This window comes from Phasianus colchicus, chromosome 3 (assembly GCF_987193195.1).
Source record: "Phasianus colchicus chromosome 3, bPhaCol1.hap1.1, whole genome shotgun sequence".
Lineage (NCBI taxonomy): Eukaryota > Metazoa > Chordata > Aves > Galliformes > Phasianidae > Phasianus > Phasianus colchicus.
In genome coordinates, this window is record NC_143438.1 from 67049438 (window position 1) to 67065221 (window position 15784).

The following is a 15784-nucleotide window of genomic DNA, read 5'->3' on the forward strand; positions in this document are numbered from 1 at the left end:
CTCAAAGGCTGGAAAAAAATGGAAAGGGCTGGCATATCCTTTCTCTGCTATATAAAGAAGGATTGAGTCTTCATACAGCAGGAAAGAACCTGGCAACTACAAATCCCAGACAAGTGAGTAGCCAAGATCTGGTACCTCACTATGGGAGAGGCAGGGCTTAAGCGAGACTGAGAAGAAAGTCCTTCTCCTAGTTGGCTTCATCAGTGCCCAGGCTGGTGCACTACCTGATGCAGATCCCACCTGAGGTCCCAAACTTCCACTCATGCTTTCCAAAGTGTGTGGGAGACCAAACTATGCTGTTCCAGACAAACAACAAAAGGGTTTTATCTGCACAATGCCATAAACAAGAGTTACTGCATCTGACAAATTTAAAAGTTCAGTTCTCCAGTGCATACACAGGTTGTGGACCACACCACTTCAAAGTCTCAATTCATATTTTCTCATATGGCATCCAGACCAAAACATACCAAATTTTAGTGCTCTTTTACAATTAATGCCTTCTGTCTGAAATAAGTTGAAAGCTTTTTGAACAGCACCTTGGATATGATTGGAGTTTTCCCATTTGTAAAGAATTATCTCTAAGAGTGGGAGGGTATCACATACGTCTTTTCATTTTTCCTGCTCTTCACATACACAAACTGACATCTCATGCTGCACACAGCAGAGGAAAAGAATTGTTCCTAGCATGTGTTGGGTACTTGCTTCCAGACATACCCAGTACTAGCAGAGATGAAACTAACACTCTGGGAGAGATTTAGCTGACTGATTGAGATTGTTTACAATGCAGGAGATGACACGAGAACATGTCACCTTGGGCATTTCTTATGGTCACTGGAGAAATAACTGAGTAGGCAGTGGAATATGCAGAGCAACTCTTCTCAACATGAAGCATGCACTTATACAGGGTGAAAGCTCAGGGACATGATTTAGCAGAGGGCTGCTAGAGTTAGGGTGGTATGGTTAGGTTGCGGTTGGACTTGATGTCTTGAAGATCTTTTCCAACCTGAGCAATTTTATGATTCTACATACAGCTGGAAGATTGTACCCCAAAGTCCACTGGCTGTGGTGAGAGCACAAAGAACTAACCCAGAAATGGACATACAGTTTAAATGAGACAAGCCCCATTAAGTGTTCTTGCTCCATGAAACTTTTTGACTCACTAAAACTAAGCTTGGCTTTTCAAAATCCAAACACAGTATTTAGACATTTTCTTCTACATTAACAAAGTCAGTGCAGTCAGTGGAGCTCACTCTCAGTAGCATTACCTGGTAAGCATGGTCCGTGTGTACGAGGTAGAGGTTGGTAGGAGCTGAGCGGCTCAGAGGTGTCATCAATTTAGTCTCAGTTTTGGCACAGGAAGTTTCAGGACGGATTGCATCTTGGGTGGGAAAGGAAGGAGGAGATGCTAAAGATGGAGAGACTGGTGAAAGGCTGCTTAAGCCATCAGCTACTGAGTCCGTGTTGAGCCTGATTTCTGTATAGTAAAAATCCTCCTCTCCGTCACTGTAGTCAGATTCTCCTACGCGTCTGTATCAAGAAAAAGGGACTGATTAAATGAAAGCAAGAACCTTACGTGTATTTTAAGTTCTAGATGCATAAGCAAATATATTCATACTGTCAATTAATTAATATTTCCAGTTTTAACTCTTCCTACTTTATCAGAGATCTGACTCTAAGGAAGAAAAGAAAATCATCCAGTCTGAAGGGAAAAGAAGCAGAAATTTAAAACTTTATTTCCTCTAATTCTTTACCTTGGACTTGATGTTTAACTTCTATGCCTCAGCATAAATATCAAGAAGTACTTGTTTCCAATTGCTAACTATTGAATTTAACAAGAATCTCAAAGCACTTTAACTTCATAAATGACAAAGTAGCCACAGAAGGGCATTTAAAGGTAACAAGCATGGGCAAGATAAACCTTGCTAACCTAACAGGAAATAATTTATTATCTTATCACTAGTTAATCTTAAGTCAAATATAGTTTTGGACATGTCACTGTAACTTTCCTTGGCCTAATAGAATAAGCTGCTCGATAACAGTCTCACCATGCAGCTCACTCCAACACGGGCACAGAAAGGACACTTAAGGGCTGGCTTGCCTGTGTTGGACTGTCTGGTCCTAACCTTCAGTTGCAGACTTACCGAGGGAGGAGATGCAAGAGGCTTGCATGTCCCTGCACCCCCTGACCATACCTGCTGTCTGCTAGACAACAAACACTGGGCATGAAGCAGCCCAGTCACAAGCAATTATTCCTGACAGTCTACACATTATCAGGAAATCCCAAACAAACCACTATTTTAGCACATTCCCAATACTCATGCTGTTCAAATTCAACCTCGCAGCTCATACATGACTTTTTTTGTCCTGAATCTTCCATATGGGAAGCTCTGCTGTTTACTTCTCCCTGCCCCATGCCATGCAAAAGATGTTGCAGCAGTACACAGGATGAAGAAAAAAAGAATATAACTGCATTTTGAAAGAGATTTTTTCTGACAGCTTCAGTCTTCAGAACTTAAGCCCAACACCAATTACTACCACTGCTGCACAACCCCCCAGAGCTCCATGCCAGTCTACAACTCACAGTCACTTTTAATTTATAAGCACTGGATAACACAGACTTACACCACGGATATATCTGCACAACCCTCAGGTGAAGACCACAAAGAAAGGAAATGAGAAAAAAAATTCAATTACATATGCATGTAAGCCAACACCTGGATACCTTTCCCCCTTCCATTGCCCTGATGTCCAGACTGTCTCCCAGACTGCCTGCTCACTAACACTGTGAGGCAGCACTGGGTCTCCCCGTAATTATATATTAAACAGCTAGGTCACTCAGTGAATTGCACAGGAGATTTTAGTTGAAAACTAAAGCTCTCAAAAAACCTCATGTCATACAAGATTCATTAGTTTTTGCTTCTAGTCCAAATAAACACACATGGAATTAGCAGCTTGGTTTCATTTTCAGTTTTCTTAATTCCTTTGACTTAGAATGCAATTCAATGTGAAACAAAACTGGAAAGTACTCATGCAGCACCACGAAACCTGCCATCTTTCACCCAGCTGCAGACTGGACATGACAAGCAGAGAGCAGGAGCGAAGTGGAAGCAATTCTCCATCAAATGTTTCTGAGCTGTGATGCTGTTGGGGACCTTCTAGCAAAGTTCACTAAAGCTTGGAAAAGAAACTGCCTTGCTTTTGGAAGAAGTTCCTGTTCACCTCTACACACTGCTCCTCAACTTCTCCAGAAACCTTTGGATCTTAGAAAAGACAGGGATAATTTAGTCATCTCCCAGGCAAAGCACAGGAAATCCCTTTGATTTCTGAAGGCAGCGCTCTCTTACCCAAGGTGGATGGTCCGTATGTGTTTCTGAATCCCTGCAGCTGTGCTCAGTACCTTTCCACAGTTTTTCCACAGGCATTTGAACATCACCTTCATTGAGTTCTGAAACAAGAGAGTAACGTACTCTTAGTCACAGGGAGGACAGAAGAAGGAAAAAGCAACCCAAAAGAAACACAGACTTATAAAACAGTCTTATATGAATGCTGAATCAATCACTGAGTGCCTACAGCCTCTAACTCTCAATTTCTAACACTGCCATTGTCTCAGCTAACAGCACAATCTCACTGGATTCTACAAAGTGCAGAGAAAGGAGCAGCCTGTGCCCAAGCTTCACCTCTCCCTGCTCTCTGGCACGACTTGTTGTTAATTTGTGCATTCCAGTTTCAAGTCCCTCAAATGAAACCAATTTTATACATTTCTAATTTAAAATGTTAACACCTAAATAATTTGGGCTTCCCCAAAATCATTTTCTCTAAGATTACAGAATGCATTATTTTAAAAGTTCCATGTAGTATTAAGTAATTATGTCCAGATAACATTCAACTAAAAAAAACCAAGCATATCCTTAAAGACGAGCACATGCTCTCTTTGTGTCATGAACAGAAATCAGCCTCGTGATTGGTTCACTTTGGATCATCTGGAATTGCACTTGAGTACATTATGAATTTCAGCATTTGCTATAAAGATAACAGAATAGAACTTCAAAAAAATCTCAGCTGATGGCCTGTCAAAGCAAAAGCTGACTGCAGTAATCAGCTTAAGTAATAACAAGTTGCCACCAGCCACAGTGACAACATGAAGACTACACTTACCACGTACATTACAGGAGCTCCCCTATGGCATCCCCAACACCAGGTGTATCTTTATGAACACAGAGTGGTTCAGTATCTCTCTCTGGTTAGATGGTAAAAACAATCTACCTCTACTGCATTTTTAGCTTTATTGTCTATGCTGGGAATATGTAAATTTTAGTAGAACCAAATGAAATATCGCAGGGCAGAAATACAGAACATAAACCGTGCTTCCATTTCTGACTAGTCAAATTGTATCATCAGACTTTAACTTTTATTTAAGAAAATAATGGATAGAAGATCCGGTGGGGAATTATGGGAACTACTACCTTAATGGGAACTTTTAAGCAAGTAAAGGCTTTAAACTAAAAAAAAAGGGAAATTCAGGTTAGATATTAGGAAGAAATTCTTTACTCAAAAGGTGGCGATGCACTGCCACAGCTGCCCAGAGCTGTGGATGCTCCATCGTTGGAGGTGTGTGAGGTCAGGTTGGATGGGGCTCTGGGCAGCCTGAGATGGTGGGTGGAGCCCTGCCCATGGCACAGGATTGGAACTGGATGGTCCCTTCCAACCTAAGCTATTCTATGATTTTATGATTCTTAATGGAATGTGGTTGCTAATGTGACGTTTTGAAACACGCAATGGGAGAAACTTTCATGAGTCGAAGTAAGGTTACCAACCACTATTTCCACGCTTATTCCTTTTGATTTTGAAGCCCTAAATAAGAATTAACCCAAACATTTTCATTTCAGTTTCTAAATGTGTGAAGATGTACTCAGAAAAAGTACCATGCTGGGGCCAGAATAAAAAAAAAGTACAGGAAGTGCAGCTAAACTGTAACAAAGTTTGGCAGGTAATGTTATTATTTATCAAAGTTAAACATTTGCCATACAGAGCAAAATCCACGAGAACAGGAAGAGACAGTGGAATGTATCTGTGGTGAGTACATAAATAGAAATACTCACAGGCAACTTACATAACAATAAAGATGGCAGCTGTAAAACCATCTGTCTAATCATGGCTGAACAATAGCAGTGATGATAATAAGCATCACTTCAATTGAAAAGTAAAAGGCAAAGCAGCGCACTTCTGCATTCCTACTCCTCCTGTCTCACACAATCCAAAACTGTTTGCTTTAGTTTAACAACCAGCTCTAACTTCTGATTTATTTTAATAAATGTGTCCTCCAAAATATTTTCTTTCCCTTTCAGAAAGAAAGCAAAAACATTTAACCGCCCCTCTCCCACAAACAAGGGCAGAACAGCGTTGGTCAGCAAATAAGCAACTTCTGGAGCAACAAGATAAATCTGAACACGTTAAAACAATTATTAGAACTTCTTCCTGCTGGTGCAGAAGCAATTAATTGCCCCAGACTGAGTCAGAATCAATGTCACTATGGAAGAATAAATTCTCTCTTTTTCTTCTTCTTACATAAGTCCTTTCTCATCTTGCTATGTAAAACCTGTCCTGTTGTGTTGGGAGGGAAGAGAACCTGGACCAGTGCCATCTCTTTGTTTTCTTTTTCTCTCCGAGAGCAGCCTGCTTACTAGCATAAAGGTGCCTTTTTGGTTTTAGTTTTTGACTTTTTTTTTTTCTCTTTTTTTACACAGTGTTTTATTTAGTCTGCTTTTGCAGACTCCTACCAAGGATGAATTTGACCACTGCTAATGCTGTATCAAAAGCCATTAGGTTTGATCTCTCTCCCCTTTTTTCACCCCATATGTTTGTGCAGTGAAAGCTTCACAGTATTAAGGTATTTCACACGCTGTCAGACAAACAGCACTTTCATGGAACAAGAAATATCAAGGCCACGTGCAGCCTCTGTGACGACACATAGAGGCTACCTGTTGCATCCTTCACACAAAGAATCTGCCAAACTGGGGAAGAATCCCTTGATTGGCCAGAGGCAACGCATTCTGGAAATCACTGTTTTCTGAGCAGGAGGATCAGCAGAACCTCACCATCTGCCAGCAAATATGTGGTGCTGATGGCATGTGCAGTAGGTGACTATGCTGAGCTAGGCACAGTGATGAGGCTCAGTACCTATGTTAACTGAATGCCAAGGAGGGAATGCATGCATACAGAGCTCTCTCTAGGTGACGTGTTCCTTTCTCACAGCACGGTAAGTCTACTGACACTGTATTTGCCAATGGGCATGGAATTAAACAGGAGGCTAACCTTTCTCTTCCTAGGGATGGGTTCATCAAAGAGAAGGTTGCTCGTTTCAGCTTCATCAATGCCATCATCTGGCTGGGAAGGTGTTCGAAAAGTTTTAAAGCTGTCAGCTGACAGAGGTGGAGATGGAGTGGATGGGTTGGACTGGTCACTGGGAGCATTCCAGCTCCAGTATCCACTGCTGCTGGTACTAGAAGGCACAAATCCTCCTTCTTTCCAAGATCCGTTTAGGGATTCTGTCAAGAACAACAAAAGCTGTCATTACAACAGTATCACCTTAGGGCTAAGGAGTTCTTTTATCTAATGCTTAAATACAATGTTGGCAATTAACTGGATAAAGAAATAAAGAAAAGTGAAAGCCTTGGAAGCAGAGAGGACAATTACATCTATCCCACAGCACGCAGATTACATTTGTCAACAGCCATATTCCACACTTGATTTTGTAGTTTAGAAAAAAAAGTTTTTTTTTTTAAAAACAAATTCTGGGCAAATAACCTGCTTTAGAGCATAAACAGCAATAAGCACTCAGATATTGCATGCACAAATCAAGGAAAAACATTCAAATCCATTCCCAACTTTAACCACGAACACACGACTGCAGTGGGACGTAAGGGCAAGCTCCAAACCACTGCACCACAACGGGGAGAGAGACCCCGGGAAGAGGACACACGCTGTGAGCCCCACGACACCAACTGCATCTGTGAAAACAGAATCATCATCCAAGTACTGAAACACCACAGGAGACCATAACTGCACTCTCACTGCCTTCTTACAATCTGCCAGTGCGCACACCTTCATCTATTTTGACTCCAGTGTAACGGAGGCGGTATGTATCCTCAGAAGGATATGCCTTTTTTCATATAGGTGTGGGGTTTAGATGTGGCTTTTGTGGCCCTGGATTGCTTTTCCACCTACCTGCTGCAGGAACCCCTCCCTCACTGCAGCAGCTACCCTGGCACTAGGTTGTAAGAGACCCACAAGCCAACAGGTCACTCCATGACATGGCAGGTGGGACTCTGCAGTCCAAGGCATGATTTGAGCTGTATTTCATGTGCTGAGGTCCACAGGAGCTAAATGCTGACACGTCACTCCTCTTAGCCCCTAAAGGGCCTCTGGCAGGAGAGGAATGCTGGGGTCATCAGCAAATGCGTGGACTGAACACATCTAGCAGGGCAATGCCAGACACCATAGGAAGCTTCAGGGACAAACAGGACTTGCATGGATGTGTGCATGGATGGTTTGGTGAGCTTTCCTCAGAACTCAGGCATCAGGATTTTACCCAGTGGCACCACAGGTGTCTGAGCATTGTGCAATACTCAACTTCAGAGCTGGCAACGATGTAAAATTTTAGCTGTTGAAGAAACATTATTCATTCTAAGTATAAGACATAGTCTTTTCAAGTCTCTGCCTGCATTTAAGAGTTCTGCAGAAGTCACTCCTTCATTCCTTTCCAATTTCTTACAGTTAAATTTAACTAATGACATCAGCAAGAAAAAATAACGTCTGCCAACTGCTACCAAAGTTTTACCCCAATCTCACTTAAACGAATGACTTTGTTACGCCTGATTCAGTTGGTTTTGTATGAAACCTTTAATCATTAACATCAGCTGCTCATAAAACTGAGTTTGGTGCTTCATCATGTAAGCACACATGTAAGAATACCTCCTTGCACAGTCAGTAGCCAAATCCTTGCACTTGGTGACAGAGGCCACTGAGCACAAACCCCACTTTTCCTGAAAAAATAAATCCTGTTTGCAAAAGGACATATACATTTCCTGTAGCTAGTAAGTTATCATATGAAAATATAATGTTTTGACTCACAGCTACAGACTTCTGAGTTTTCACATGACTTTAATTGAGGCTTTGCTTCTTGTACGTATCTGTACTTGAGCCGCTGGCCAAAGCCAAGAAATACATCTGGTATCAACTTGTGAACTTTGCATAGTTTAAAATTTCCATTTGTTCAAATAAACAAAGGAAACAGCACTCTCTCAACTACTACTTTCTGACACATTTACAGTGGTACTTTGTATTCTCAGGGTTTCTAGCTCCTCCTCACCTTACTGAGAAAGAGATTTAGATCAAGAGAACATCTTAAAAGTAGTATGTGAAAAGTGAATGAGGCTGACAACAGGAAAAAAAGAAAACAAACACTGGTTCTCATTAATACTAACAAATCTGCCAATGTAAAGATCAATATATAAATAAATGCAACTTACTCTTACTTTGGTGCTTTTTTCACATTGCTGGAGTTGCGTGAAAGAGAACCAGACCAAGCATTACTCAGCTGCAGAGAAACAAGGGCCAAACTCTGATCCAATTTATGTGGGCAATCACCCCCAGTAATTCCAGCAAAGATTGGACTTTCACATTGATGCCAATATCATTATTTTGTTTTAATTCCAGGCAAAATTCTAAAGAATTTATTTTAAAAGAAATGTTCCTGTAATTACATTGCTGCTTACTGCCACTTCTGTGAGGGGAAAGGATGTACAAGAAATTCATCATTACTAAGTTTGTACCTTACTGCTAAGACTAGAGCCCAGCCTTGGCTTACCAAGTGAGTTTCAAATTATCCAATCTTTGCATTTTTATTGAAATCTTTAGTAAGCTTCCACTTGGGAAATATTAGGATATTCAGGGAGAATGTGCTCAACAACAGCTTCAAAATCTTGTCTGACTACTGAAAATATCTGTATCGCTTTTTCAGGCTTGTCCTCCCAGATTCCAGGCAAGATGCAAACAGTCTATGTGAAGGAATATCAAAGAGCACTCCACCTGCATAAAGTAGTATCAAATGCATCTACCAGCTACCATTTAGTTCTTAGCAATTCAAAGAGGCTTCTTTGGGAGATCTTCCCAACCAAGCCATGCCAACTAATGTGCACTTTGGGAGCTACCACCTCCTCGGCCTGCCGGAGGTGACTGACAGCACCCTGCCCCACAAGCAGGCACCGTGCCACGACAGGGATGCTAATGGGACCCCATGTGCCCCAGCTGCTCTGACCCCACAGAGCTGCCGCCACCAGAACCTCCTCAGGGCTCATCACAGCACTGCTAACAATAAACAGGGCTGGTTTTAAACAACTGGAAGGTGCATGCCACACACACAGATGGCATCCATGGCTTTTCACAGCTACACTTCCAGCTACTGAAACAAATGGACAAAGCTTACATTTTCATTACATTACACAAAGAAATGGGAAAAAAAAAAACAAAAAAACAACCCATAATGCTCATATAAAATCCTTTAAAACTGGGGCATTCCTCAAAGATTACATTTAATCATAGAATCTTAGAATCATGGAATGGTTGGAGTTGGAAGAGACCCTTAAGATCATCTAGTTCCAACCCCCTGCTATAGGCAGGGACACCTCTCTCCAAACCAGGTTGCTCACAGCCCCAGCCAGCCTGGCCTTGAATGCTTCCAGGCTGGGGACGTCCACAGCCTCACTGGGCAACATGTTCCAGCATCTCACCACACTCACAGTAAAGAATGCCCTCTGAATATCTAGTCTAAATCTACCCTCTTCCTGTTGAAGACATTTCCCCTCATCCTGTCACTACCTGCCCTTACAAAGTCTGCTAAGTACAGTGCCATTCAGAGGGTCATCCCCGGTAACAGCGAGACCTGCAAAGAGTACACTCCTATTAACTGCAATCTGTAAGTATTCCTCTTAGCACTTGTTTACAGCAGGAGTACAGTCAGCATCTATTTTAAAAGCTGCAAGTGAATAAGAAAAGCCAGTGTCATACAAACAATGCTGATACATCCTAATGAGGGGTCCTCATTTAAGATTAATCCTTAAAACGTATCAGTTTTAACCACCTCTTGTAACTCCAGCCAAGCTTACACGGATTAATCACAATTCCTTACCCTTTCTATTACGATCACGTACTTCTTGTGTGTTTTTATCTGTGTGCCTCATGTTACACCATGAATTAATCAGCCTTGTAAGGAGTTATGGGTCTGACAGCAGGCCCCAGAGCTGCAGAGAGCACAGATAAACGGGGCAGGAACTGCAGACCCCAGCCTTAGGCAGAGCCCTTTGCAGACCGGTACCACACAGCTGTCAGCTAAGGGCTGCAGCCCACAGACTCTTCAGCTCATCACAGAGCTGAGGAACAGCCCATCTCAGTGCTGTATGGGCAGGAGCAACTGTTATGTGTACTGTTATGTACACTGTTGAGAAAGGCAGAGCCTCAGTGAGGACAGAAGGCTCCATGGCACCGATTCCCCCTCCTCTGCTCTCTGGTCTCTGGTCAGAGGGTACCTCCCACTCATGGAGCAGCTCACTGGGAAGAAACACTTCCTTCTCCTTTCTGTCCATCCCATACCCATGGCCTGCATCTCAGTGCTATCTCAGCATTACTACCTTCCAGGCTCTCCTCCACTACGCTGCAACTCCTGCCAACCAGCTCCTAATGCTGCTAGCAGACCGTTGCGCCGGCAAGCAGAGCCGCTCTTCTCCTTTCGGCTCCCTGCCTCCCTGCACCAGCTGTCCTCCATTCCCAGGTGTGGGTTTTTCAGCACAACAAGGCTTACCGTTGGGTCGGATGGGAGGGCTGCGAACCAAAGGGCTGGTGGATAAACTGGTCAGTACCATGGCTGCTGTCACTTTATCCATGTCCAATTCTTCCGGAGATTTTCTAGAAGACAGCAAAGGGGAGGCAGGAGGCACATCAGCAACTATTTCCATTGTTAGCGTTCTGGCCATTGAACAGCAAACCAAACCTAGGACAGCAAAGCACAGCGACCAAAGCAAGCAAAATTCTGCAAGATTTCCTCTTCCATCAACCTGAACACATAAGGTGGCTACTTCATGCAAACCAGCTCACCGTTAATGGAAAAAGCAGTGGAAAAGAGCATATGTCTTCAGAGAAGGTTGTCAGGATTACTGCAATCCTCCATTCGTTTGACTCTGTTCCCTTTTCTCAGAACTGCAGCTATTCACATGCTAAAAGCATGCACTGCTCTCTGCAGGAACCAGAATGGAGGGATGATGTTTTTTCTTTGTTGCTCCATCCTAATGCTCTTAACCCTCCAATACTCTCTCTAATCCTAAATTTTTCCTAATCAGACTATTAATTATTTCAAACCCACACACACAACCCATGCTCTCTCCATCTGCACTGGCCTTTGGTTTTATCTAAAGGCCATCTATTCAAACACTTCCAGCCATGAGCTAACAGTGACTGCAGAAGTGCTGCTGCAAAGGGTGGTCCTCGCCTGGCCAGCAGCCTCAGCACCTGAAATAATTCAACTTATTACACTGGCAGAAAACTGATGCAGACAGTCCACGTCAACGCATCCAAACGAAACAGCCAAACCAGCAGGTTCAGCAGACTTTGGCTCCCCAGTGCCTTAGGACAGGGGAACCCAGGCAGCTTGGTCACCCAGAGGAGCAGGATGTGGGCTGCAGTCCCCTTTCATGAACCCCATCCATTGTTCCCAGTTGATCCCAGCTGGGGTACGCCAGGATGGCACACAGAGCTGTCTGACACTTCAGATGCTGACTTTATCCACCGACCTGCGTGCAGCAATCTCAAATCAAGCAAAAGGCTCATTTACAGGAAATTATGCTATGGTCCAAACCTCCTGATATTCCAGTGAGTAAGTCTTAACCTGCTCCAAAACAGTGCCCAGCTGCTTTCTGGATGATGCACGGAGCCCTGTGGATGTCCATGAACCCTTCCATGCCAGAGAACACAGCTCTTCATCACCGTCTTCATCACTGATGTGTCTTTTGTGACACACATCAGTGCCTGGAACTGGATGCTGATGACTGATCCTGCTCCATCCTTGTTACAGCCACAGAAATCCCCCCTTTCATTCAGCCAATGTTTTTGCAAAGACCACAGCAGCCATATGGCCATCATCAAATACCAGAAAAGGTTTTAGATGCCTTCTGTGACCAACCAGCACCTGAACCCATCCCCCTTCAGTTCCTACTGCCTGCAGTGTCACTTGGAATGCTGAATTCCTCCGCACCCAGCAGACTTTTCCTCAGAGATGACATGGAGATACTGCATGTTCTGGAGCCCAGTCCTGCCAGACAACCTTCCTATTACCTAATGCTCCATAATGAAATCCTCTCTCTGAGAAGCACTTAGCTGCTCTGAAGCAGCACCTCACTGACTGCCCCCTGCATTTATCCTGCTGTGGCTGAACCAGCAATATTTGCACTTCTGCAATAGATGAGGAAGAAACAACCACAGGCTCCTGACATGCTGGGAAAGCCAACTCTTAGTGACACTGATTTCCAACAAGACTGCTCTGTGTGTGGCAACAGGATTAACGTGCTCCTCTCCGGGCCTCTGCAGAATTGCGAAATCACGCCAACAGCACTTGTTGCAAGTGTTTGCCATGCTGGTGTCAGTATTTCACAGTCTACAGACCCAGAGCTAATCCCAAACATAAAGTTACTCTACCTATTCTATACACTTAACTTTTTCTGCTTCTTCTGTGTTGATGCATTTTTCTTCTTTCGGTGATTCACACTGTTGCTCTCAAAATCCACCCTTTGCTCCAGCCTGGTATCAATGATGCCCCAACTGTAAGCAAGTGCATCTGTGCCCAAGATGAACATTTTCACATGTAAACAAAGGCCAGGAATAGCCACGAGACCTCCCTCCATTTCTGAATGCCCTTACAGTTCCAGGAATGCTTTTCTCTCACCTGATGAATGTAACAACATTTCAATATGGAAAGCTCAAGTAAATACAACCTCACTACCTACAACCCATTTCGAATTCCAGCCATTTTCACTACTCCCACTCTTCAGATGCACTCAGCAGCCCAGCAATGATGCACTCTTACTACCCAGCCACAAGAACTGCAGCAGCTACAAGTGGTGCCTGATGTGAATCCGCTCCCAAACACACTTCTACAGTTTGGCTAATAAATGTAAACACACATTTCATGCGTCATTCAGTCAGCACTGCTGGAGGAATAGCAGCAGCCTTCAAGACACAGGCAAAGCACAGAACTGAAGACAGGAACCACTTAAGCCATCTGCATTCAGTCAGCATCACGCTGAGTCGAAATCTTGAGACTGCCCCACTCCCTTCCAGCTTTCTGTGCTGGAAAGCTGAACCTGCACACAGCTGTTCAACAGTATTTGTTCTCAGCTGGAAGAAGAACTGCTCCATTACAAACCGATTGTTCACAACCCATTTATTCCACTAAAGCTAATGTGAATTTCTGCAAACTGAAGTTATAATCTCTGGCATTGCTTGAACAACTATTAGGTACAATGAAATCTAAATCAGTTGTAAAATCATCTTAAAATAGTCCTTTTCTTTAAAACAAGCTCAAATTTAGATGCTATCCATACCCATTAACACCTTCAGTCTGTCCTGCTGATGAATCCACCACTTTTTTGAAAGTTGTTTAAGAAACTCCATCTTTCTCAGAGCAATGTGAACTTAAGATCCAAAAAATGAAGAGGGCAAGGCCAGGGCCAGGCAAGTGTCCCAAACCACCCACTTATGCAGAAAGCCTTCATCCAAGCCCCTGCACACCGCCTCTCACTGATGGCCAGGGTCAGCTCTGGATGAGACTTCTCGCAGAACCTCCTGCAGCATCACCACAACTTCATGCAGCATCTGCAGTCCCTTGCGAGCCCTCATTTGGGTTTTAATGCTTGAGCCTCTGAGGGAGGTATTCCCTTTTGTTTTTATGTTTTTTTGATCAGGGATGCTTTGACCCGTCCTCTCAAAATGCCCCTGAAGGCAGCTATCAGCCACAGAATCAGGAGGTTGATACAACATCCAGCATCCCACTGTCACATCCCACAGCTGACTCTCCCAAGGATCCACGATTCCTCATGGGACTGAACTCTACTACTGAATGCTACTATGCCATTATCTGGACACTGCTCTCCATCCAAAACCCAGCTGACAGGAGTGGGTCACCACTTTTGTTGGCGAAATACCATATGAATATGCATGAGTACATGTCACAGCCAAAAAAACAGTTCAGTATATTGGAACTGCAATATGCTAACAAGGAAGCAGCAAGAGAAACAACACACATGGCTGCAGCTTCACGTATCTGAAACAGCTAGGGATCTACTATGCTGTGCTAAAAATATTATTAACCCATGCAATAGCTTGTATTTACAATAATACTTGGTTACCCTTGAACAACTCAAACTTCTGACAGTACAGATAAATAAAGAAACTGATTTTGCTAGCTGCTGTTGTGTCTGATGATTTTGTTGATTATGAAAATTAAAAATTAACCTGCTTTATAAAAAAGGGACATTATTATCCAAAGAATGATTCACAGAAACAGTCAGAGGACCCAAGCACTCAGTGGTAGTTGTGACTTCTCAAAATGAAGCAAAACAGAAATATTTTCAAAGATTGTATTAAATAACTACAGTACTACAATGATACTTCTTAAAACATAAGGGAGAGTTACTATTTACTCATCTGAAAAGAGAACTGCTGTTTGATATCTGAAGCACAAACACAGTAATATGACACAGCAATTAGAAGTTAGGGACTTCTGCTTATGCTCATATTGGCCGTACGTACAATTAACCTTCTTCACAAGAACTTTGCAATATTTGCACACTTGTTCTTATAAAGAATAATTGTCCTTTCTGTGTCTTTCTCCACTGTTCTGCTTATACACAAGCAATTCTTTAGGATGCTAACAGCTATTAGAAACTAATTATGATCCAAGTCTTCATTATACAAATACAGGAAATTTTCTTCTGAAAAACATACTTGAAATTCTCAAGGAAAAAAGAAAAAGGCATCAAAAACCACCTCAAAGCTCTCCACCTCCCTCAGGCCGATCTGATAGACCTTGGGATTCAATTATTCAAAGCATCCTTGGAGTCCTGGCTGGTCTGTTAGGGGCTGAGCAGATTTTATTGAGTTATCAGCAAAGCAGATACTGACTTTCTATCTGGACCATAATGGTTTGAAGACAATAAAGTGCCTGCAAATCAGTTGTACCATATGGGAGGCATTATCCACAAAGTGATTTTTGGCATTTTGGAACAGAAAATCTGTTTAACAGGAGAACTGCAGGGAAAGCAATTGGTAACAGAGTGTTTCCTGAAGTCTTTCATGTTTCCTCACATCAGACAATGCAATCACTTTCCCTCTGGCTCTGAAAAAAAAAAAAAAAAAAAAAGACTCCAAACTCAGATATTTTTCTAGCTCTCCTTTCTAGCTATCCTCTAACAGTGCTGAAACTTAACAGAAAACAACCTATCAATTTCAACAACCGTTTCAGAGATGTAGATAACCGTGCAACCATGAGCGCTCAATTCCACGAGCAGCTGATATACCCCTCCCTGTAGCAGAGGGAAAATATCTCTAATACAAATCCTTTTTATCACTGCCTCCTAAGAGCCTCCTCTGACTTCTTAAGGTTAGCTGAAGTTTGCAATGTGTTCAGATGGGAGCAGGACTGAACTCTAGGTCTCCTCCTCTGATCTGCACCATGTGGGGC

General features: G+C 42.9%; 1 protein-coding gene across 6 annotated transcripts in view; it reads right to left on the minus strand.

Annotated features, from left to right (window-relative positions):
- The window catches only part of ZNF704 (zinc finger protein 704), an 80218-nt gene that overhangs the window by 8345 nt on the left and 56089 nt on the right, over window positions 1-15784 (minus strand). For 4 of the 6 annotated variants that reach the window (XM_090137748.1, XM_031590929.2, XM_090137751.1 and 1 more), the window contains exons 3-6: window positions 10856-10959; window positions 6313-6545; window positions 3345-3445; window positions 1266-1527 (exon numbers count right to left, since the gene is read on the minus strand). In XM_090137748.1, the coding sequence (XP_089993874.1) occupies window positions 1266-1527; window positions 3345-3445; window positions 6313-6545; window positions 10856-10959 (700 nt within the window). Of the gene's footprint in view, window positions 1-1265; window positions 1528-3344; window positions 3446-6312; window positions 6546-10855; window positions 10960-11905; window positions 13489-15784 lie in introns of those variants that run through there. The other 2 variants (XM_031590930.2, XM_031590931.2) reach the window with 2 other exon arrangements.